The 25,652-nt window shown below is 43.6% G+C and overlaps 2 protein-coding genes across 2 annotated transcripts; both read left to right on the top strand.

The window, feature by feature from the left end:
- Nucleotides 1-8,225: 8,225 nt before the first annotated feature.
- Nucleotides 8,226-9,791, top strand: LOC308620622 (lysine-specific demethylase 4D-like; the record flags this gene model as incomplete). The annotated part of the gene is made up of 1 exon (XM_081240410.1): nucleotides 8,226-9,791. The coding sequence occupies one exon, from the start codon at nucleotides 8,226-8,228 to the stop codon at nucleotides 9,789-9,791; it is 1,566 nt and encodes a 521-aa protein (XP_081096536.1).
- Nucleotides 9,792-23,538: 13,747 nt separating this feature from the next.
- Nucleotides 23,539-24,444, top strand: LOC308620778 (lysine-specific demethylase 4D-like; the record flags this gene model as incomplete). Its single annotated transcript, XM_081240684.1, has 1 exon — nucleotides 23,539-24,444. One exon carries the CDS (start codon nucleotides 23,539-23,541, stop codon nucleotides 24,442-24,444), a length of 906 nt encoding a protein of 301 aa, XP_081096810.1.
- Nucleotides 24,445-25,652: the final 1,208 nt, after the last annotated feature.

Here is a 25,652-nt window from a genome sequence, read left to right as displayed (position 1 = left end):
GACAGTTGAATACATTTTAAAGGGGAACACGCAATCAGCAAGAAACAAAAGGCCAGGGAATCTCCTTTTGATCCCCTGTCTAAATATATAACATTCACTCATGTCTGCATGTCTGCCATCTGAATAAGCACCTTCTGGGGCCCAGAGTTGAGCTGAATTAAAGTTGGTAGGGGAGGCTTACGAGTTACTTATAGAACCAGAGTCCAAGGTTCACTAGAGCATCACTGGAAATTTTCCGGTATTTTAAAAATGTGTTTATTGCATCTTCTCTTAGGGATAGCGGGGTCTATAATTGGAAAACAAGACTTTCATTAGTCACTTGGGGAATGGTAGTCCCATGATCACTATTCTCTTAAGGAGAGTAGTTGGTTAACTTAGGGCTTTGGATTTGTTCCCTGGTGTATGCAGGTTTGGGGTGAGAGCTGGATTCCTGAGCCTCACTGTCAGAGCTCCTACTTCTCTGCTCTGTCTCAGAGTATCAGGCTCTCTAATAAATGATTAGGGAAAGAATGTTGACCTAAAGAGGCATCAAACTTTTACCTGTCCAAGGTATCCCCATCTCAGTGGGTCACATCTCAGAGCACAGGAAGCCTCCCTGGGTATACAGATGTCCCTGGGGCCTCACAGTAGACTGTCGTGGGATCCCCTGACCTTACCGACTCTATGTCTAGGGAGAGGGAGATGTAATAACCAACGGTAAGTAGGATACGGTATTTCCATCCTTAGAAAAAAAGATTTCTAAAGGAGGAAGTTAATTTCAGGAGAAAGTGATCAATTTATAGTTAACAAGTTGATTTTCATGGGCTCAGTGGTCAGTCAATAAGGAAAAGCAAATCAGAAGAGCAGGAGAAAGTCAGTGCTTTTAGAGAAAACTATGGGAATAAATAATATCTTTAAAGAGAGAGAGTGTGATACGAAAGAAAGCCATGAACATAAAAAGGAAGTTTAAAGGGAGAAATAAAGAGTTAAAAGAGAGATGAGAATTGAGCTTTGAAATAAGCCTGCATTTGTATAGTAAAAAAAGAAGTGGAACCAAAGAGAAAGAAAAGAACTAGAGAAGACTATCAGTACCCTGGAGGTCAGGGACATTTTAGGAGGAAGGAGGTGTTCCATGAATCAATAATGTACAGAGATAAAGTGTAACCCATGAAGCAGCACTTGGGAGGAAATGTGATGATTTACAGAGATCAATTTCAATGGAGAAGTGGGGTCAGAATCAGAAGACAAGAGACATGAAGAAATGTTTTTGTAAACATAGATTATTTTTGTTTATGTTTTGACATGTTGGGTATTCAAAGGAAGGTAAGAGAATGGTTGCAGCTTAAATCAGGAAACAGACTGATGACTGATGTTTTAACAACTCCTTACAGAGGTGACAGTGATCATTTAATTGACCATAGTTTTGGAATGCATGGCAGGTGTCAATTTAAGGGTTTAAATGGCAAGGTGAGCTCTGGAGAGGGGGAGTGTCTACTCTTCCCCTGAGACAGGAGAGTAGGAAGAAAGATGGGGTGTAACCAAGAGGAGAGAGGCTGCAGTGTGCGCCAAATGATTTTCATTACTTTTTTTTTTTAATAAACATTTTTGGAGTGTGCACTATAAAAAGTACCAAGATCCCTTGGAAAATATGATGATGAAAAAGACCTAGACGATGCTCTCAAAGTAGTTTTATAAGGAAGATAACTCAGGTACAAAAATAACTCTAGGGATTGAGAACACAAGCTATTAAGTTAAATATAAATTTTTCTACACCTCAGTTTCTTCCTCCATAAAATGGGAATAATGATAGTACCAGCTATGTTTCAAGCATCCCATTCTCTTTCTAGCTTCCATTTCCTAGTGTTCTAATAGAAGTATTTGACCTAATGGAGACATTCAGCCCATGAGTCAAACACTGATTCATTCTCCATCATTGCCCTCATGTTCTCCTTTCCTTTTTACCCAGGAGAAATTTACTGGCCCATCATTTTAATCACTCTCTTATCCCTCGATCCAATCCATCAAGACACTTGTTCCTCTCTCCTTGAGATACACATGGCTGCAAAACCCTAACCCTGATGAAACCTTACTACTTGCTTTCTTCCCATCTTTTGAGTCCCCTTCTGCATGGAGGAAAATTCCACAAAGTCATACGAGATGGGTTCAGGAAACACATCAAGACCAAGGCACACATAGGGTCTGCATTTCTTCAGCATGTAAATGGAGAGGCATCCCATGTTGAGGAGGGTTTTGTTCTAGTGGAGGCCCCTTCCCCATTGCTCTTCCTTCATACAGGGCTTTGATGACAGCAACTTTATTAGGAAAGGGACCTTCAGACTGCTTGGGGAATTAATCTGCCTAGATATCATGCCAGCCGTTTATAGGAGCTGTCTGGGAAGGCCAGCAGCCCTGTATGTTAGGAGGCACCTGGGGACCTTGGGCCCTTTTGGTTGCTATAGGCCTCAGTCATGGAAGGAGTCTAGGCTAGCCTACTGTTCAGGCATCTTAGCATAAACATCTAGGGTCATGTTTGAACAATGCTTCTCCTTAATATCAATCTATCCCCACGACCCTTGAGTGCTCATCAGGTGTTTCTGGAATAGGAAGAGAGATATTATTTGACTTCCACCCAATCTTTAGAGGCTAAGTCAACTGCATTTGTCATGCTCCCTCTGTAAAGAGCTAGACTGTCAACCACTTCCCCTCCCCACCATTTATTACCAATCCATTCTATAGAGACCTGGAGATTGTTTCTTCTATCCTTTGACATTAAAGTTAGAAGAGGAGAAGAGTGCATTGATCCTCCATTACGTACCTTCTGCATATTCTGTGGTGCATGAGGCTCCAGGGCAGAGGTACAAAGAGCTACTACTGCTCACTCAAAGGGCCCCTGCCATCAGTATTCAGGTCTGCAGCAAACATTTGTTTTATGCACTGGTTTTTTTGTTGTAATGTTTATTGGAGTATAATTGCTTTACAATGGTGTGCTAGTTTCTCCTTTATAACACAGTGAATCAGTTATACATATGCATATGTTCCCATATCTCTTCCCTCTTGCATTTGATGCTCTCTTACAAAAGCTACCAGCAGGGGTCACAGAGAGCAAGCCCTTCCTTGGCTATTATTTTGTCCCTCATCCCAGGCCCAAAGGATAAAGGCTTTTTGTTTAAGCCAAATAGTGGTGACCTCTTTGGGGAGAGAGTTGGTAGAGGATTGGGCCCCAGCCCCAGGTTCCTCTTGTCTTGAATGGACCCCAGATGACAGACAGGGACCTCTGGCACCTCTTTAAGACCATGGGAGATGTGGGGAGCTTCTACTACTTGGAACAATGGCAGGCCAGCTGATCTTTCATAGTCTTATAGGGGATGCTACAGGGTGAGGAAGTTTAAATGTCTTCGTTCTCTAAAGGCAGTTGAGCTCTTCCTCACCGATTTCTTTAGCATGGTTTTCTTCTCCTCTCCCTTCTTGTCCTGACCACATACTAGTGGTGTTTAATGCCCTGACCACTGTGCTAGCTCCGCCCATTCTGGCAGCTTTCCCAGGGGAAAGCCTCTGTACCTAAAAGGACCCTGAAATTTGTATAACCTTTGGATCCCATATATTTTCTTGTAAGAAATCTTAAAGGAAAAATTTCAGGCAAAATACCTGTGTTTTGCGGGCTGATAACTTTAAAAATGAGGCCTTTTACTAGACAGTTGGAAGAGCTGATTCCATTCCATTGTGATGTAATAAGGAATGCTGGAGTTAGGCTGGGGCTGATTTGAGTAGTATCTGGAAGAGATACATGGGTACTGACCATCAGTTCAAGTTTCACTTGAAACTGTTTTCTTGAGGGAGTACCTGTTTTCCTGGAAGGAAAATTGTCTCTGCTTTTATCCAAAGCAAGAGGATCAGAGGAAACTTCACTGAAAAGGTGATGTTTGGGCTGAGGCTTGAGAGTTGCCTGGGTGCTAAGACCATCAGACAAGAGTATACTGGCCTTTTCTGAGACACAGCCAGGAATGTGTTTGGAAGGAGAGAGCAAGGAGCAGGGTAGAAAGGGGTGAGGTCAAGAGGTGATGGTGGGCCAGATCGCTTAGGGACTTTTAGGACATTCGAAGGATTCTAAGTGGGGTGGAATAGGTGTGCCTGAAGTTTGAGGACAGGGAAAAGTGAAAGAGCATTTTTTTTTTTTTTTTTTGCGGTGCGCGGACCTCTCACTGCTGTGGCCTCTCCCGTTGCTAAGCACAGGCTCCGGACGCGCAGGCTCAGTGGCCATGGCTCACGGGCCCAGCCGCTCCGCGGCCTGTTGGATCCTCCCAGACCCGTGTCCCCTGCATCGGCAGGCAGACTCTCAACCACTGTGCCACCAGGGAAGCCCCAAAAGAGAATATTTGACCGGTGGAAATTAGGGGAGCTTAAGAGGATTAGGAAACTGTATTAAGGGAGCACTTGAAATAGGTTAATGAGATAGTTTTCTTTTTTCTTTTTTTCTTTTTTTATTTGTACACGTGTATTTTCTGTCCTAAAATTATAACTATTACATAGACTCCATACAGTTCAAGTTGAACTTGGAGTATGTTCCATATGTTTCTTTTTTTTTCACACACACACACTGTATTTTATTTTTATAAGGGATAAATAAACTGACACCAAGCATTGTAAATGGGTGACCACAACAAGAGCAACAATGATTGCAATTAACAAACACGAAACACACTTATACTATGTTATAATATTGACATTCAGTCCAGTAATCCTCCACGGTAACAGGTCCTTTGCTTGCAGTGAAAAATGATTTGTATATTATTTCCCTCGGAGTCCTTGTGGGATTTTTTTTTTATTCAAACAGAAAGTCACAGAAATTGTAATCAGCCTCATCAGTTCACTCAGTCCCATGTAGTTAATTTGTTTTAAATCTTGATCTTTTAGCACTTTTATGAATTCATCAGTTTTCCATTAGTGTTCTGAAAATGCTTATTCATTGAGTTCAATAATATAGTTAGTTACCAGAAACGTGTACTTCTCAGAGTCTTTTCCATGAATTCCTTGAAGATGAAAACCTTTTATAGGAGCATTTTTGCAAAAGCATCAGAGCACACCCAGAACTGTCTGTAAATGACAAAAGACTTAAAAATGACCACGGTGAAATATTTGATGAAAGTTCATAATAATGCAATTGAAAAGGAAATTTAGTTATTTCTGAGATATACATTTTAAAGTAATAACTAGAATTATGACTTATAACATTATACCAGAACATATAAGATTTTGAGAAATTTTGTGTAATGTCTGAAACATTTATTTTAACGTGTTTTTACACAAATAACCTAAAGAAAGTTTAGTATTTGCTGTTTGTTTGTTTTCTTATACAGCAGGTTCTTATTAGTCATCAATTTTATACACATCAGTGTATACATGTCAATCCCAATCGCCCAATTCAGCACAGCACCATCCCCACCTCACCACAGTTTTCCCCACTCGGTGTCCATACGTTTGTTCTCTACATCTGTGTCTGAACTTCTGCCCTGCAAACCGGTTCATCTGTACCACTTTTCTAGATTCCACATACATGCGTTAATATACGATATTTACTTTTCTCTTTCAACTAACTTCACTCTGTATGACAGTCTCCAGATCCACCCACATCTCAACAAAGGATTCTACTTCGTTCTTTTTTACGGCTGAGTAATATTCCTTTGTTTATATGTACCACAACTTCTTTCTCCATTCGTCTGTCAATGGGCATTTAGGTTGCTTCCATGACCTGGTTATTGTAAATAGTGTTGCAATGAACGTTGGCGTGCTTGGGTCTTTTAGAATTATGATTTTTTCTGGGTGTAAGCTCAGTCGCGGGATTGCTGGATCATATAGTATTTCTATTTTTAGTTTTTTAAGGAACCTCCATACTGTTCTCCATAGTGGCTTTATCAACTTAACATTCCCACCAACAGTGCAAGAGGGTTCCCTTTTCAACACACCCTCTCTAGCTTCTGTTGTTTGTGGATTTTCTGATGATGCCCATTCCAACTGGTGTGAGGTGATACCTCATTGTAGTTTTGTTTTGCATTTCTCTAATAATTAGTGATGTTGAGCACCTTTTCTTGTTGATGCATCTCTTTTTCCTAACTTTAATGAGAATGTGACTTTTGTTTCACTGTTAAGAATGATCCTTGCTATTTTTTACCTTGAAATTCTTTATCTTACAAAACAAGTTTCTCTTGATGCTTTGCAAGTAAGAATTGTAAAATCATGAATGGATTTTGCATTTCATCAAATGCTTTTTTGGTACCTATAAGATGATGATATTTTTCATTTACTTTGTTAATATTTTGAATTATATCATTAAATTTTCCAATGTTGAATCATCCTTCCTTTCTATTTGATCATGATGTATTATTATTTTATTATATTGCTGTATTTCACTGGATAATATTTCATTTTATATTTTCATCTATGCTTATAAACAAAGATGGCCTGTAGCTTTATTTTTATTGTTCTTTTTTCTTTTTGCTATCAGAGATCAGAATAGCCTCATCTGAGTAGCTTTCCAACTTTTTCTATACTCTGAAACAATGTGCACAATAAGAGTTAACTGTTTCTTGAAACTTTTCTAGATTCACATATAAAATGATGTGTCTCCTGGACTTTCGGTGGTCATACTTTGAACCAGCTTCTTTTCCTGGGGTATTATTCAAGCTTTCTGGTGTTTCATGGATCCATTTTGGATATGTTTCCTCTCCAGAAAATTATTCTTTTATATTTTGAAAATTTTGCTGTCCAGTTTCTCCTAAGATTCTCTTTTGAGATTTTCAAAATCCTTTTGTGCACTATTTCATTCCTAGGGGTTTATTTTCCCCTTTTTTCTTAGGTTCAGTTATGCCCATGTTTTATTGTTCTCATTAATTTCTTCCAAGAATATTTTTGGTCATCTGTGTTTGGTCTTCTATGTGTTTTCTTTGATTAACTTTCTCTTTATTATTTGTTATTTGTTTACTCCAACCCCTTCTTTCTTGTCTTCTATTTTGTAGCTTCTTCAATTGAATGTTTAGTTCATATATTTTCAATCACCCTTGCTTTTCCTTTCGGTACGATGAAAGATATCTGTCTCCTTTAATTCTTTTCACCCTAAACTATACTTTAAAATGTATTTAAATAATTTAAATAAATTTAAAAAATACTTCACAGAAATTTGTAAAAATCATCATAACTTGATGATTTATGACAATGAGCCATTCTGATGGCTGTGTAACCAGCACCTGCCTTCAGGATAGAATATTCACATTATTCTAGAGACTTCCTCACACCCCCACTCAGAACCTCTCTCTTTCACAACGGTCACCACTACTCTGACTTCTAACATAAATCACGTTGCCTCCTTTTTCTCTTTATATAAATGGAAGCATAGAATAGGCATTCTTTAGAGTCTGGATAATTTTGCTCAGTATTCTGTTTATAGAATTACTCTTATTTTTTCATGTAGTTCTTGTTTTTCTTCATTGCTGAATTGTATTCCATTGTATGAATATACTACAATGTACTTAGCCATTCTAATGTTGACTGGCATTTGAGTTGTTCCCAGTGTTTGGCTACTGAAATAATGTTGTTCTGAACATTCTTGGAATTGACTTTCATTGCGCAGACATACACATATCCTAGGCATGAATCATAGTACATGGGTAAGTTCAATTTTAGTGGATACTGTCCAAAGAGTTTTTCAAAGTGAATGTAATGATTTCCATTCTCCTTACTAGAGTACAGGAACTTCCACTGTTCACAACAACACCATTTGTTGTATTACCAATCTTATGAAATTTTAGCCTTTATTTGAATATGCAATTATATTCCATGGTGGTGTTTTATTTGTAGTTCCCTAGTAACTATTTGCAAACATTAGTTTTCAACCTGTCTCTATTGTATTTTTTTTTTTTTAGGTTTTGTTTTCAATACTGCCCTGAAGACACTACATTTGGGATACCCACCCAGGGCTGGGTGATTCACTAGAACTCAAGAGGCCAGAGCCAAGTGTCAACCAAGGACATCACAGACTTGCAGGCTCAGCCAGCATCAGTCCTGAGCAAGGCTTCTGCCCAGCGTGGAGTCCCCTGCAGAATCAGCAAGCCTAAGAAGTATTATCAACTCATTGCATTGAAGTCTACTGGGGGTTCCTGCTGATATACTCCAACCCATTTTTGAAAAAGCAGTGTTTTCCAGCATCCTCACCTATCCAGAACATAAATAAAACCTTGGGAGTTTCTTGCTTATTAATGAAAGCTATGAAGTCTAAGTCCAACTGGGCCAAGAACCCAAGTTGTAGCATAATGGTATTTCATCCAACCAAAGAAGAGTTTAATGATTTTGAGAACTACATTGCTTATATGGAATCCCAAGGTGCACACCGAGCAGGCGTGGCTAAGATAATTCCACCCAAGGACTGGAAAGCCAGAGACACCTATGATGATATCGATGACATCTTAATAGCCGCTCCCCTCCAGCAGGTGACTTCTGGGCAGGCAGGTGTGTTTACTCAGCACCACAAAAAGAAGAAAGCCATGACCGTGAGCGAGTATCGCCGCTTAACAAACAGTGAAAAACACCAGACTCCATTCTACACTGATTTTGAGGATCTGGAGCGAAAATACTGGAAAACACGCCCCTATGGTTCACCAGTATATGGTGCGGACGTCAGTGGCTCCTTATTCGATCAAAACAGGAAGCAGTGGAACCTTGGCCACCTGGGAACCATTCAGGACCTGCTGGAACAGGAGTGTGGAGTGGTCATCGAAGGCGTCAACACCCCCTACCTGTACTTCGGCATGTGGAAGACCGCCTTCGCCTGGCACACAGAGGACATGGATCTTTACAGCATCAACTACCTGCACTTCGGGGAGCCCAAGACCTGGTACGCGGTGCCCCCGGAGCACGGCCGGCGCCTGGAACGCCTGGCCAGGGAGCTTTTCCCGGGCAGCTCGCGGGGCTGTGAGGCCTTCCTGCGGCACAAGGTGGCTCTCATCTCGCCCACGGTCCTCAAGGACAACGGCATCCCCTTCGGTCGGGTCACTCAGGAGTCTGGAGAGTTCATAGTGACGTTTCCCTACGGCTACCACTCTGGCTTCAACCATGGCTTCAACTGCGCGGAAGCCATCAATTTCGCCACCCCGCGCTGGATCGATTATGGCAAAGTGGCCTCACAGTGCAGCTGCGGGGAGGCCCGGGTCGCCTTCTCCATGGACCCCTTCGTGCGCATCCTGCAACCGGAGCGCTACGAGCTGTGGAAACGCGGGCAGGACCGGACCGTGCTGGACCACACGCAGCCCACGGAGCCCAGCAGCCAGGGCCTGAACGCCTGGAGGGAGGTCCGCGCGGCCTGGGGAGCCGCTCTGGGTCCCAGGCACCACCAGCCCCGCCGTGCTCCGCGCCCCCGTGGGCCTGTAGCCGCGGACGGTGGGACCCGCCACCGAGTCCCTGTGCATGCTGTGTCCCGGCGCCCCTCGCCGGCCCGGGGTTCTTGCTCGGCAGCCCAGTTCGAGGCTGCGGCCACCTGCACCTCCGGGGAGCCCGGCCCGACCCAGCCGCTGACCCCAGGTCCATCCGCCCCGGATCGCCACCCAGCTGGAAGACGTGGCCCTCGTCGTCGTCCTTGGGAACAGGGGACTCGGGAGCCAACTGCTCCCCCCAGGGCTAAGAGGAGGCTTTCCTTAGACATAGCTCAGGACCCAGAGGCTCAGCCCCTTCCTGTGGATGCACCGTCGCCAGACAACGCTGACCCGCTCAGCCCTGGGCTCCAGCATCCCGCCAAGGCTTCTGGGTGTGGTTGTGGCCCTGTCCCCTAAGCCCAGGGGATGCCTTTCTACCCCATCCTGTGGGCCAGCTCTGGATGCTGCTGAACTTCTAAAGAATCCTGGGCGTTGATTAGCCTCCAGTCTCTCTCCTTTCCTCCTTCCGCCAATCTAGAGGTGGTCGTTTTTCCTGCACTTTTCTTCATAATTATATCAAAACGTTTCAAGCAAAACTTATTTTTCTGAGCTTGTTGCCTTGTGTGATGTTGGAGAGTGAGTTTGGGGTTGATGGTTGGGTTCCAGCTGGCTGGCTGGGTTGGGGGATTTGGTTTGCAGCCCTCTCTGAAGGATGACTTGGTGGAAATCACCTGGCACTTGGCAGCTCCAAGTTGCTAGGAGTGATGAGCAAACATAGGGCAAAAAGTGCCAGCATGTGAAAAAATCTCCTCTCCAAGTCTCCACTGCCTTCTCAATGCTGTATGTGTATTTCACATGGTTAAGTCATTGATACATCCCAATAAACAAATCCACAAATAAAGGAACAAGACAATTTCAAGTGGGCATATGTTCTGTGAAAAGATTAAAGGGGATGGGGTGATAGGGCAGAATGGGCAGTGTGGTTCCGGTGGTCAGGGAATACTTCATAGAGCAGGAGACCTTTCTGAGTCCCAGATGACAAGAAGGAAGGTCCAGAGCTGATTTCCACTTGGATGAAACAACAAGTGTAACAGCCCTAACATAGAGCTTGGTGTTTTTGTGTGGATAGAGAGGAAGCTCATTTGTATCTGGAGCTAGAGAAGGGAGAGGCAGGATCTTGTAGCTCATGTTAAATATTTGAGTTTTTTTCAACTTGAAATGAGAAGGCATTGGAAGTTTAAGAGAGCACTTGACATGATATAATTTGCATATGTAACTAATCACCTTAATTGTTCTGTGGACCCCTTGGGGGCAGGAGAAGTAGTTAGAACATCTAAGTAATACAGGTGAGAATCCATGGTTACTGACTTAGGCCATAGTGTTGAGAATGCACAGAAGTGGCCAAACTCAGAATAAATTTTGGAAATTGAAAATGATAGTTTGGATGCAGAAGGAAACATTTCAGAGAATCAAACCACATCTCTCTTCCCTCCAGCTCTTCCCTACAGAATTTCAATAAGATTCTGGAATTTGAAGCACCATGTAAAACTACAGGCAGGAGCGATGAAAAAGTAAGGCTTCTTTGAAGTTCTGATTGAGGAGTAGCAAAAGCCCATGTGTCCGCCCTATCAACATGCAGCTAGGCAACTCTGTGGTAGTATATTCTGTGGAAAACTGAAGCTGAGAGACTGAACTCAGGATCCTCAGTGGAGGATGGCAGTGAGATGCTTGGCTGAATAGATGATTAAGCCCTGTATTGAGATGGTGGAACCACATGATGGAAGCAGACTGGAATTACTGGGAAGGCAGCAGCCCTGGAGAGCAACTGGACCATAGTAGATCTCATATGAGCAAGGAGTAAACTTTGATGTGATAAGTAACTGAGATCTTGAGGGCTTTTGGTCCTTTAATTTAGGTCACTTGTGGATATGGCAGTGCAGAGAAATATGGGAACTCTGAGAAGCCTCTATGAAGACAGTAGCCTGGCTCATATTGCTATTTTAAATTTTAGAAACTGAAATTTTCCTTGTTACATTTCAGGGATATCACAATCTCTTCCCGGCAGATACATGCTCCAAATAGCCTAGGAGAACAAAATTGGGGGTTTTGAAGGAAAAGAAACAAAAATAAATTTCAGAAAATATTTCTTCCACTACACTCCTTATGTTTTCACTTCACTTTTATACGTGAAACAAAATTTCCTTTGCCCAATATAGAGAAGCAATGTTAAAAATACAGTTTAGTTTTACCAGTACACTGGTTCCTAAATTAGTCTCCTTGACCTAAGTAGGCATTTCTCAAAAGAAGATATACAAATGGCCAACGGGCACATGAAAAGATGCTCCACATCGTTAATTATTAGAGAAATGCAAATCAAAACCACACAGGGGTATCACCTCACACCTGTCAGAATGGCCATCATCAAAATGTCTACAAATAATAAATGCTGGAGAGGGTGTGGATGAAAGGGAACCCTCTTATACTTTCGGTGGGAATGCAAATTGGTTCAGCCACTATGGAAAACTGTATGGAGGCTGCTTAAAAAAACTAAAAATAGAGACACCGTATGATCCAACAATCCCATTCCTAGGCGTATATCCGGAAAAGACGAAAACTCTAATTTGGAAAAATACATGCACACCAGTGTTCATAGCAGCCTTATTTACAATAGTCAAGACATGGAAACAAACCAAGTGCCCCTCAACAGATGATTGGTTTAAGAAGAAGTGGTACATACATACCATGGAATATTACTCAGCCAAAAAAATGAAATATTGCCACTTGCAGCAGCACAGATGGACCTAGAGAATATCATACAAAGTGAAGTAAGACAGAAAAAGACAAATATATCACTTACACGTGTAATCTCAGAAACAATACAAGTGACTCTATATACAAAACAGAAACAGACACACAGACATAGAAAACAAACTTCTGGTTAGCTAAGGGGAAAGGGAGCAGGGGAGGGATAAATTAGGGGTATGGTATTAACAGACACACACTACTGTACAGAAAACAGATAAGCCACAAGGATTTGCAAAACAAAACAAAACCAAAACAAAACAAGAAACACAAGGATTTGCAATATAGCACAGGGAACTTTATTATCTTGCAATAACCTATTATGAAAAATAATCTGAAAAAATATGTATATAACAATCACTTTTCTGTACACCGGCGACTAACACAATATTGCAAATCAAGTATACTTCCGTTAAAAAAAATTAGTCTTCTTGAAAGGATCAGGAGCTGGGGGTGGTAATGAAAGGGGTTCATCAAGCAATTCTACTGAAAATTCTATTTTATTTCAAGTCAACCGGCACACTCAGTTTGGATACTAACAATCTGTACCACTCTTCTCAGGAAAAGATGCCCAAACCCAGCTGTTCTTCCATGTCCAGTAAGTTTTTGCTATACTTAATCTTGGAAAAGCAAGGGACACTGACAATGACAATTCCATAGAGGCAAGGATAGAGCCACCTTTGTTCTCACTGCCACGATCTCTCCTAGGCCCCTCTCCACTTCTGAAAAATAACAATCACGAGTCGAGTGTATATTCCTCAAGTTTGTAGACAAAAGGCTACGAAACCGAAAGTAGTATGTCATGTTGGTTTAACAACTTACCCCCACCGTCACCTTTTAGAAAAGTCAATATTACAGTCACAAGATCTAAATATTTTCCTATCTATAGTTCCTAGTCAGTTCAACAAAGTCAACTAGATCTCTGTAATTTATTTTATTTTATTCAATCTGCTGATGATGGACAATAGGGTCATTTCCAAATCTTTGTTAATTCAAACAATGCTTTAGAGAACAGCTTTGTATAGAGGATTACTGGGTTGTATTTATGTTGACTTTTAACTTACTAGGAAAAGCCAGCTTGCCCTCCAATTTCCACCTCTATAGGCAGTGTGGGAGGGTTCTGGTTTCTCCATATCTTGACCCACTTTTTTATATTGTCAGACCTAATCAAAATGGGCAGAGAATAGCTTCTCTGATTGCTAGGGATCCTGCACATCTTCTTGTATTTATTGGCCATTTGGATTTCCTCTTTTCTGAGTTACCTATTCTAAAGCTCTGCCTACTTTTTTTGGTTTGACTATTTTTTGTTGTTGTTGTATAGAAGTTATGTGATATTCAGAATACTAATTCATTGTCTATTTCATGTATGGTGACAAACTTCTCCTAGACTGTAATTTCTTTTAATTTTTTACGTCATTGTATTAGTCAGGGTTCTTCAGAGTAATAGAATAGATAGGAGATATATGTATAGCTCTTAGTAGGGGAACTCATTCATTTGGTTATGGAGGCTGAGGAATCCCACGATCTGTCAGATGGGCCGTCTGCAAGATGGAGAACAGGGAATATGCTTGGGTCTGGGTTCAAAAGCCTGGGAACCAGGAGTGCTCATGTCAGATGTCCCAAAGCAAGAGAAGACGGATGCGTCTGCTCAAGCAGAGAGTAAATTCACCCTTACTCTGTCTGCTCTTTTGTTGCATTTGGGCTCTCAGTGGTTTGGGTGATCCCAGCTGCAGTGGTGAAGGAAATCATTACTCAGTCTACTGATACAAGTGCTAATCTCTTCCCGGAACAGCCATGCAGAACACACAGAAGTAATGCTTTACCAGCTATCTGGGCATCTCTTAGCCCAGTCTACCTGTGGAATTAACCATCACAGTCATTACTTTGGAATCATTTAAATATATCAGACATTCCCATCATGGTGCTTTTGGTTCTCTAAGACATTGTTCCACCCTGAGTTCATAAAGACATTCTTCACTATTTTCTCTTAAAGTTCTGTGTTGTATCCGTCTGTAATGCACCTCAAATTTATTTATGTAAGTGGTATGCGGTCAAGCTCCAATTCTACCCCCCACAATAGTGCCAATGCCACTACCACATATTGAATAGCCCATCCTTGCCCATTGGTTTGCTACCCTACCTCCATCATAGGCAGACTCCCACATATCCACGTGTCTGTGTCTGGCCTCTATTCTGTACGTAGATATATTTGTGCATTGCAGCTCAAATATCACAGTTCGGTAGAGGAGAAGTCACCCCTCTTTGTTCTTCTTTTAAGGAATCATCTTGGAGATTCTTGCTTGAATACTTCCCTACTTACTAGATCTGTCACCTTGACCAAGTTTCTTAATATCTCCTTGATGCGGTTCCCTCATATGAGAAATAGGGTTCATAGGATTTCCCTTATAGGGTCACTATGAAGATAAGGCATAAATAAATTCTTCTATGCAGAGTGCACTGAACAGTGTCTGGCATTAGATAGTCATCATATATTAGCTTTTTGTCTTTTGGTTTTTTTGCGCCGACGCGAGGGGGCCCGGGGCCATCCTAAGGGCCCGGAATGCAAGTCGGCCGCCAGGGCACGACACGGGGTCTCACCGCCAGAGGCCTCCAGCGCAGGGGCGGTCCCGCGGCACCCAGGACGCAGACTGGCCTCCTCGCGCCCACTCAGGGGGCCCCTCGCGGGGCTCGGGAGCACCACCGCCAAACACCCACGGGCCGCGGCCGACCCGCGACAACACTCTCCCGCGGGCACACTGGCCGCCCCGCGGGCCCCACACACACCTCCGCCGGGCCCGACTCCCCCGCCTCGGAACCGTGAGCACTCCACCCGAGGACGTCGCCGGCCGAGGCGGCCGGGGGGGGCGACACCCTCACGTGAGCGAAGCCGTTTCGGTCCCAGACGGGTAAGGGGGCGCGGAGGGGTGGGGGCGGGTGAGGGCCGGCGACGACGGGGAGGTGGCGGCACGCACACACGGCGAGGGCCGCGGGGCAGGGGCGCGGGGCGCTGCCCAGGGACAGGAAGGGCCGAGACACCACCGGGCCACCAGGAAAACAAACGCGGGGTCCACCGCCACACATAGGAGGGCGGTCCCACGACGCCTGAGATGCCGGCCGGCCCCAGCCACCCTGGGGCCTCCCACGACCCGGCCCCGCCGTCAGGGCCCGAGTGCGACGGTCCCCCCGCGTGGCACGGACGGACCCGTCCACCCAAACTCAACCCCACCGTCCTCGCCAGATCCGCCTTCATCTAAGTCCGACCCACGGGGCTCGCGCCCCAGGGAAACGCTCCCGAGCGAGGCGACCCCCACCGTGCCCACACACCGCCACCGGCTGCGACTCGCGGTGAGGGTAGGCGCGACGGACTTCTCATGGCTGCGGGACTGGGTAGTCGGGACATCCAGGCGTCCCCGCCCCTTAGGCTCGCCACCGGGGTCACCGCACGCACACGCGCACGCGCACGCACACGCGCACCCGCCCGCGAGCGCGGCCCCGCGCCGGACGGCGGTCTGGCGGGACCTTTCCCCGACTCAGAGCGGGGAGCCGCGTGCCGCGGTAGGCAAAGAGCGGCGCTCGGCCCCACCGCGGGACCCGCGCAAGCCCTCCCGCGAAGGCGAGGGCCTCTGCTCACACGTGCTCTGGCAGTCGCCACCGTGGCTACTGCACGCTTGGGAGGGGCAGCGTCTGGGGGGTCCGGTACCCCAAGGCTCCCTCTCGGATCGCTAGAGAAGGCTTTCTCACCGACGGTGCGTCATCCCCCACCCATCGTCTCTGCCCTTTGGGCCCACGGAGGCGCTCCACGAGCCGCCAAGTCCACGACTGGGCGGGGGGTGGGCGGGGCGGTCTGCGGTATGGGTAAGCACACGGCCCACAGGAGCGTTCGCGGCCACAGCCGCGGGCACAGCCTCTGCCGCCCCCAGGCTCCGGAAGGAGGGAGCACGCCCGAGAAGCGCGACAGACCCCCTTCTCACAGGCCTCGGCCCAACACGATCGGACCCACGCCCGCGTGCGATCCGCCCCCACAAGGGGGGGGGCGGCACACGTGGCGTTCGCCTGGCCACAGTCAGTCCCCCCAACAGCACACCGTGGGAGGACGACGGCGACGAGGAGGCACCTGTCCCCCACCGAGGGAGAGAAACAGAGGCACGCCTCCCTTTACCGTCTCGACCCCCCCAAGAGAGCCACTCACGGGACGCACCACCGCGGCGGGGAGCCGAGGAGCACGCTGGGAAAAGGGAACGACACCACCGCTCGGCCTCGGGCACCTGAGGGACGACCTGGAGCGCTCCAGGGGCACCACAGAGGACCAAGCAAGGTAGGCTCACGCGCCGGCAGGGGCGCGCAGCACAGCGGCGGGACGGCCCCCCACCAACGCGGGGAGGACCGCTCGCGAGGCACAGGCCAAGGAGGCGAAGCAAGAGTGCCTGCTGCGTCCCAGGACCACGGCCCCGCCCACGCCGTGAGGCAGGGGGCGGGCGACCGAGGGGCAGGGCCGGAGACCACCACCCCTGCCTTCCACACACCCCTCGACAGGCTGGGAGGGCGTGATAAGAGAGGCGAGGGGCCCGCGACAGAAGGAGAAGAGTGATCCCGTTCGCCAAGAATGTCTGTCCCTAGTCTGGCACGACTTAGGCCCGGCCCAGGAGAGCGCGACATCACCACATGGATCAGTCAATATTAGCTATTTTTAATAATATTTGTTCTGTTAGAGGTACAGAGAAGCTTCTGTTGATCAAAAGAAATGAAAAAGAGAGTGAAAAGACAAATCAAAGAGTGAGAACAGATACCGTGTTACTCATACCCAGTAAAGAACTAATAAGCAGAACATATAACTACTACCAAGACAGACAACCCAGCAGAAAAATGGACAAAATACTTGATGAGGCACTTCCTGAAGGAGCACCTCCAGTCAGCCAATAATCATCAGAAAAATTGGTTCACCCCTATTAGTAACCAAGTAAATGCAAATCATTATGAGGTAGCCCTATGCCCTCAGCTGATGGGCTAAAACTGAAAAGGCAGAAAATCACCAAAGGTTTGCAAAAATGAAGGGTGATGAGCACCCTTACGTGCAGCTAGTGCGTAAACTGGTAAAATGTGTTGGAAAAATGTGGCAAGTTTAAGTTTACATATTCTATGGCCAGTATACACGTCAGAGACTTTTCAGAGCAACGCTGTTTTACTAAGAGGCCCAAAGTGGTAGCAACCCACAGCCCCATCAACAGTAGAAAGTTTATATGGTTGAATGCTTTACAGCACTGAAACAGAAAAGTCCAGCTGCATGCAACGGCGTAAGTGATGAAAAACTACACCCAAAATACACTAAAGGACATCAATACAATTGTGTTTCTTCAAGGTTATATAAAGTTTTCAAAAATGGACAGAGTTTTAATTTTATAACGTTTACCAAAATTACTATGTGAATAGTTAGGATAAGGTCAGTCCAGGAGGCAGAAGGGGCTGTAATCTGGGAAAAAGAGCACAAGTCAGGCAGCCAGGTGCCTGGCAATGTTGCATTTCTTGACCTGGGTAGTGGTTCCACTTCTGCTCACTCTATAGTTATTTGTTGAAGTGTACATGTATGCTTTATAGATTTCTGTGAACACTTTGTATTTCATACTTTAAAATATTTTTTAAAGTGCTCTAAAAGATTATGTCACATAGTGGTTCATAGAATCATTTGGTTTATAATGTGCTGTATTGTAGACTGTTTCCCAAACTCAGATTGTTTCAAGTTTTTTTTCATTCTAATATGGTTTATTGATGCCTTCTCCTGTTTATTTATTATTTACAATATTATATTTAGTAATACCTAAACTTTTGAGCAGTTTTAGATTTACAAAACATTGAGCACGTGGATCAGGGTGCATTGACCCGACCCCACTCCCATGTCCCCCTATTAGTAACATCTTAATTCCCACGGTATATTGATTACAATTAACAAACCAATGTCAATATATTATTGTCTACTAAAGGCTATCATTGGTTCAGATTTCCTCACCTTTTACCCAACGTCCTTTTTCTCTTCCAAGATCTCATCTAAAATATCAAATTGCATTTAGTTTTCATGTCTCCTTAGGTTTCTCTTGGCTGTAACAGATTCTCAGACTTTCCTTGTTTCTGACCAAAATTTTGCATGGAAACCTGACAGTCTGGGGGAATAGTGGTCAGGTATATTGTAGGATGCCCCTCTATTGGAATTTCATGCTTTTCTTATGATTATCTTGGGTTTCTCTGTTTTTTTGGAGGAAGATTACGGAGGGAATTTTGTCACATTTTAATCACATCATATCAAGGACATATACTATCAAAGTAATTTATGACTTTGTTTTTTTTTTTTGGCCACGCCTCGCAGTTTGTGGGATCTTAGTTCCCTGGCCAGGGATCGAACCTTGGCCCTAGGCAGTGAAAGCGTGGAGTGCTCACCACTGGACTGCCAGGGAATTCCCAGTTTATGACTCTTGATGTTGACCTGGTTAAAATGGTGTTTGGCAGGGTCCACCTCTATAAAATTACTACCCCTCCCCGAGTCCCATCACCACTTGCCACTTGGCACCAGCTTCTCACACGCAGGGAGCACCCTCTTCCTGTAGCAGGGAGTACTCTATAATCTATTAACCAGTTCTTTCTTTATTTTATTTTGTAAGTTACAGACTTCTATTTTATTAATCATTTATATTTTTGTATATGGTTGTTTTCCCTTTTGTTTTTTGAATTGTTTTTATCATTATCTTTTTTTTCTTTCAAATAATTCTGAGGTATTTTGGTTTCGTTTTTACTAACTACTTGCATACAACATAAAAATCAATAGATTTTTAGGTATTATATGGATATTGTTGTAGATGTTATGTGGATATTCATTTTAAAATAAATATGGTGGTGTTCCCTTTTTTCATTATTGACTTTCAATTTTATTTCATGAGTGAAATAAAAGTTTGATCAAGATGGTACTCAATACGTTGATTCTATGGAATGTTTATTGAGATTTATTATGTGGTCTTAACAGCGGTAAATTTTTGTAAATATTTTATATGGGTTGAAAAGCATTTTGCTCTGTGGTTGCTGCAGGAAATATAATCAAAGTTGTTAACTTTATTGTTTAAACTTTTATAGCATTATTAATTTTCTTCTGTCCTCATGTATCAGTTCCTGGAAGAACGGTGTTTGAAAGAAAAAACCTCACACCATGATGGCAAATATGTCAGTTTTACCTTATAATTCTCAGTCTTTGTGTTCTATGTCTCAGTGTTATGTGTCTAGGTGCGTAAAGTGCATCATTGTAATCTTTCCCACGAGTTTTTCTTTCTCATAACTATAAGCTGCCCTTCTTTTACCTTATAAATACATTCGATATTAATTGCTGCCAGACCAGGTTTCTTTTGTTTAATATTTGCTTGGTTTGACTTTTCCACTCCTTTTATTTTCAACCTGTTAGTTCGCTGTAAGATTGGTTTAAACAATCAAAAGGGCGCAGACAAAGTGGGCTCACCCACCAGAGCAATTACCATTGATTGGTGCTGATCAAATTATACCTTTGCCCAGGTAGAAAGCCAGAGCCATCAGGACATGGGTCTGCATTTGGAGGCCAGCTGCCCAGCGAATACTGTCTCTCTCTCTGGGTCCTTGAATATCTCCAACTGGAATCAGGATTTTGTTGGTAGAAGGTAGGTCACTTTATTTCTGTAATTTGTGCTTATGAGCAAAAGAGTTATTTTCCTACCAGAAGTTTTAAAAAATGACACTATTTATGCATAGAGAGAGAGAGAGCGAGAGAGAGGGTACTATACGTTGGGATATCCTTTCCTTGAGTTTTTATTTTTAAACTATTTTCCAACTTGTGAAGTTAAGTTTTTTCTTAATATTTTCTTGGTAAAAGCCACAAAGATTTTCAGGAAAAAGCACCTCATTTAGTGAACTGCAATCTAATGAGAATGAGAGGGTTTCTAGAACTGGGTAAGGAGTGTGTCAATTGGAAGGGACTTGAAAAATATGTGGGATCAAATTAGAGATTTTGATTCGATATGAGGGTATTAGATTTGGGGTGTTACTGATTGAAATTGAAATTGGTGTGGGACATATATAGCTGGACTTTGAGCACAGCCTGTTTCATTCAGAGGCTGAATCCTTCAAGGAAACCATTTTCTGGGTCTTGTGTATCATTTGGAATTAAGATTTTAGACTGGCAGAAGGCAAGCACGTTTTTGGCCTTTTTTTTTTTTTTTCCTTTAAAGCATAAAGATGAAAAGGATGACATTTTATACCAGAAAGCAACTTTTCTTCCCTGGTAGAATTCACATTTATTTATCCCTTTAAAGTACAAGCATTGCATGCATATCATTTTTAGATTTCTTCTTTGGGGCCATGTATTTCTGTTATTAAAGGAATTAAAACCTGTTTACTCTTTCACTTTATAATTGATTGTTAACTGGTGTATGGGATCTATAGATTTTGTTCACTAAGCAGTGTCAGAAACTTGGTTGAATCCTATATTTCTTTTTTTTTTCCAAAGTCTGTATTGGAGTATAATTGCTTTAGAATGGTGTGTTAGTTTCTGCTTTATAACAAAGTGAATCAGTTATACATATACATATGTCCCCACGTCTATACCCTCTTGCAACTGCCTCCCTCCCACCCTCCCTATCCCACCCCTCTAGGTGGTCACAAAGCACTGAGCTGATCTCCCTGTGCTATGTGGCTGCTGCCCACTAGCTATCTGTTTTACATTTAGTAGCGTATATATGTCCATGCCACTCTCTCACTTTGTCCCAGGTTACGCTTCCCCCTCCCATATCCTCAAGTCCATTCTCTAGTAGATCTGCATCTTTATTCCGATCTTGCCCCTAGGTTCTTCATGACAAGTTTTTTCTTTTAGATTCCATATATATGTGTTAGCATACGGTATTTGTTTTTCTCTTTCTGACTTACCTCACTCTATATGACAGACTCTACGTCCATCCACCTCACTACAAATAACTCAGTTTCGTTCCTTTCTATGGCTGAGTAATATTCCATTGTATATATGTGCCACATCTTCTTTATGCATTCATCCTGTTGATGGACACTTCGGTTGCTTCCATGTCCTGGCTATTGTAAATAGAGATGCAATGAACGTTTTTTTTACATGACTCTTTTTGAATTATGGTTTTCTCAGGGTATATGCCCAGTAGTGGGATTGCTGGGTCATATGGTAGTTCTATATTTAGTTTTTTAAGGAATGTCCATACTGTTCTCCATAGTGGCTGTATGAATTTACATTCCCACCAACAGTGCAAGAGGGGTCCCTTTTCTCCACACCTTCTCCAGCATTTATTGTTTGTAGATTTTTTGATGATGGCCATTCTCACCGGTGTGAGATGATATCTCAGTGTAGCTTTGATTGGCATTTCTCTAATGATAAAGGATGTTGAGCATTCTTTCATGTGTCTGCTGGCAATCTGTATATCTTCTTTGGAGAAATGTCTATTTACGTTTTCTGCCCATTGTTGGATTGGGTTGTTTGTTTTTATAATGTTGAGCTGCATGAGCTGCTTGTAAATTTTGGAGATTAATCCTTTGTCAGTTGCTTCATTTGCAAATATTTTCTCCCATTCTGAGTGAACCCTGTATTTCTAATAATTTGTCTATCAATGCAGATTAATGATTAGATTTTAATTAGAATGTTTCAAGTATTTACACATTAAGGATAATGCTTGCTAAGGATGCGTATGTTTGTGTTCTGTACTTTTATCCTGCTTTTGTTTACATAGGCACTCTTTCTACAATGGTAGATTTTAATCTGCGTCCCCTATTTTATTATAACGTGATATGCTTGTACTTTTCTCTCTTTTCTCTTATGCTCATGTTTTTACACTTTTAATGGTCTACAAATTGCATTTGGGTTTCAGTCATCATTTCTATTGGGTGTTATGTTTTCTTTTGTAATTGTTTCAGCTTATATCATTGTTTTCCTTTCCCTAATTTATCTTTCGGGTTAAGCCATCCAATTTTTGAGTTGAGTGCTTAACTCCTTTCTTTTCAAGCTTGCTTAATGTCCTTACTGTTCAGTTAGGTATTCCTCTTTTTCTGTCTTATGATTTGTCCTAATTCTTTATTTTTAAATTTCAGCTTTATTGCTGTATAATTGACTTTTAAAATTGTAAAATATTCAGTCAACTTTGTGGTGATTTGATATACATTGTGAAAGGATTCCCCCCATCTAGTTAATGAACACATTTCCTTCATATATTTAATTTTTTTGGTAAGAACATTTAAATCCTACTCTTCTGGAAAATTTCAACTATACATCACATTGTTATCAACTATAATCACCATGGTTAACATTAGCTCCTGAGACTTTATTCACTGTGTACCCTTTTACCCTCCCTTCCCTGACCTCCCCCACAACCACTTTTCTCCTCTGGTTCTGTAAGCTTTACTCTTTTTTTTTTTTTAAGATTCCACATATAAGTGATACCATGCCATACTGGCCTTTCTCTGTCTTATTTTACTGGACATAATACCCTCCAAGACCATCCATATTGTTGCAAATGACAAAATTTCATTCTTTTTATGGCTGAGTAGTATTCCATTGTATCTATGGACCACATCTTCTGTATCCATTCAACCATCGCTGGACATGTTGGTTGTTTCCATATCTTAACCACTGTGAGTGTGGGAGAGCAGGTATCTCCTTGATATTCTGTTTTTATTTCCTTTAGCTATCTACCCAGAAGTGAGACTGCAGCATCATATGGTGGTTGTATTTAAAATTTTTGAGGAACCTCCGTACTGTTTTCCATAGTATGCACCATAGCTGCACCAGTTTACATGCCTACCAAAAGAGTGTACTTTTTGCCCTTAAATTCAAACTTTGAAATTAAGATTGCTATACAATTTTCTTTTACGTGATGTTAAATCAGTTTGTTTTGTCATCCACTTATTTTCAATATTTTGTACTTTCTTTAGGTTTGGCTTGGAAACTTCCATGAAGAGACTTTCTGCTCCCGTGAGGTGAGGAGCCACCCATGCACTCAAGCCTGGGAATCTGGAGAGGCCTCAGGCACTTATACCCCCAACAGAGGAAACTCACAGAGCTGCAGGCTGAGGCAGGACTTGGCTCAGAGAGCCGTCTCCTCTGGGAAATACTGGATTTCCTTTGGCTTCAAAATGCTGACAAGAGTGGAGTCCTTCGAGTGGATTGACAAGCCTGGAGAAGATACCACCTCGTTTGTTTAAAAGTTCAAGTCTGAGTTCCTGCCTCTCAGATATATCAAAACTTCTTGAAAAATAAAGAAAGTATAGGGAAGAGGTTACTCCCCAGCATTCTCAGGTATCCAAAGCATACCTAAGAGGCTGGGAGTCCGTTGCTTATTCTATTGCCGCCATGCAGTCTAAGCACTTTGGTAGCCAGAACCCAAGTTGTAACATTAAGATCTTCCACCCAACCATGGAAGAATTTGAAGATATCAGCAAATATACTGTTTACATGGAGTCGCAAGGTGCACACCGAGCTGGCCTAGCCAAGGTAATTCCACCGAAAGGATGGAAAACCAGCCAGATTTACGATGATATCGATGACATCTTAATAGCCACTCCCCTCCATCAGGTGACCACTGGGCAGGCAGGTGTGTTTACTCAGCACCGGAAAAAGAAGAAAGCCATGACCGAGAGCGAGTATCACCGCTTAACAAACAGTGAAAAACACCAGACTCCATTCTACTCTGATTTTGAGGATCTGGAGCGAAAATATTGGAAAACACGCCCCTATGGTTCATCAGTATATGGTGCGGACGTCAGTGGCTCCTTATTCGATCAAAACAGGAAGCAGTGGAACCTTGGCCACCTGGGAACCATTCAGGACCTGCTGGAACAGGAGTGTGGAGTGGTCATCGAAGGCGTCAACACCCCCTACCTGTACTTCGGCATGTGGAAGACCGCCTTCGCCTGGCACACGGAGGACATGGACCTTTACAACATCAACTTCCTGCCCCTCGGGGAGCCTAAGACTTGGTACGCGGTGCCCCTGGAGCACGGCCGGCGCCTGGAACGCCTGGCCAGGGAGCTTTTCCCGGGCAGCTCGCGGGGCTGTGAGGCCTTCTTGCGACACAAGGTGGCTCTCATCTCACCCACGGTCCTCAAGGACAGTGGCATCCCCTTTGGTCGGGTCACTCAGGAGGCTGGAGAGTTCATGGTGACGTTTCCCTATGGCTACCACTCTGGCTTCAACTGCGCGGAAGCCATCAATTTCGCCACCCAGCGCTGGATCGATTATGGCAAAGTGACCTGGTAATGGGGCTCCTCATGACCTTTGGAAAGATCTTCGTCAAAATAAGGAAGATTTCAGGTGAGCACCCTTAGGACATTAAAAATGGGTGGTTGGGTGGGGACTCAAAAAGGGACCTATAATTACCAGCTGGGAAGGGAGTTGGAGGTTAGAATAGTAACATGAAGACCAGAGCTTTGTAAGGTACTGAAAGTGTGTGTGTGTGTGTGCGCGTGTGTGTGCGTGTTTGTGTGTGTGTGTTGCCTTCTGTTTTCCTGAAGCAATATGGAATGGAGACTTTGTTTTCTTGGAGCAGCAAGGAAATAGGAAGGTGGGAGACTTTATCTTCCTTTCCAGCCAGGCTTGGAGATGGAACAATAAGATGAGTGTGGTCATGAAGAGTTGAGGAAGATGGGCCGTGTCCCTGGCATGCACTGTAGAGAAGAAAGGAGACTTGGGGAGGTCTGCATTGTCACCAGACTGTGAGGCCACCTTCCCCGGCCCCTCTCCAGAGCTGCAGAAGCTTTCCTTCCTCATCATGGCAGAGAGGGTGACCCCCAGGGGAAGCTGACTCTGTCCTTTACGAAGTTTTGTCCTTGGCATGGGAAATTCCAGAACGGCTATTACTCTGGAGAGTAATAACGATTCTCTGTTCAGTCCTCCTTCCCTATCACCTCCCCTGCAGCCTCTTATTTTTCTTTTAATGGTGAAGTAAGTAAATGTGATGCTGTTGATGTGGTTTTGTGTTGTCCCTCCAGCCACAAACTCAGTCCATCCATGGACCCACTCTGTATGCGTATGTGCAAAGTTGAATGTCAAGCGTGATGTCTTTCGTAAAGCAAACTTTTCCGTAGTCACTGCTTTGACCTTTCCAGCAGTTACTTAAAGGGGAGGATTGGACTTAGAGTCAGCAGAAATGGCATTGAAACCTGTGCTTTGCTACTTTCTAGTCGTGGGAGTTTTAGCAAAAAAATCATTGATTTTCTCTGAGCCAGAATTACAGTGCGAGAATTTTGTGAAGATACTGGGGATGTAAATGTGACAGGCATGTAAGAGGTGCTCAGTTAATTTGATGTGCATTCATACACTCTCCTGGCCTCTAGGGCCAGCCCAATGCCTGGGACATCTGCTCATATTCTTTCTCTGATGCTCAGTTCTACTGTTGTTTTCCTCCCCACACCCCCAGGCTTACACGTTACTTTTCTTTTGATTAATAGACTTTATTTTTGCAGAGT

The sequence above is a fragment of the Mesoplodon bidens genome (assembly GCF_964165515.1).
Source record: "Mesoplodon bidens genome assembly, chromosome: 7".
Taxonomy (NCBI): domain Eukaryota; kingdom Metazoa; phylum Chordata; class Mammalia; order Artiodactyla; family Ziphiidae; genus Mesoplodon; species Mesoplodon bidens.
This window is presented reverse-complemented; position numbering and strand designations above follow the sequence as displayed.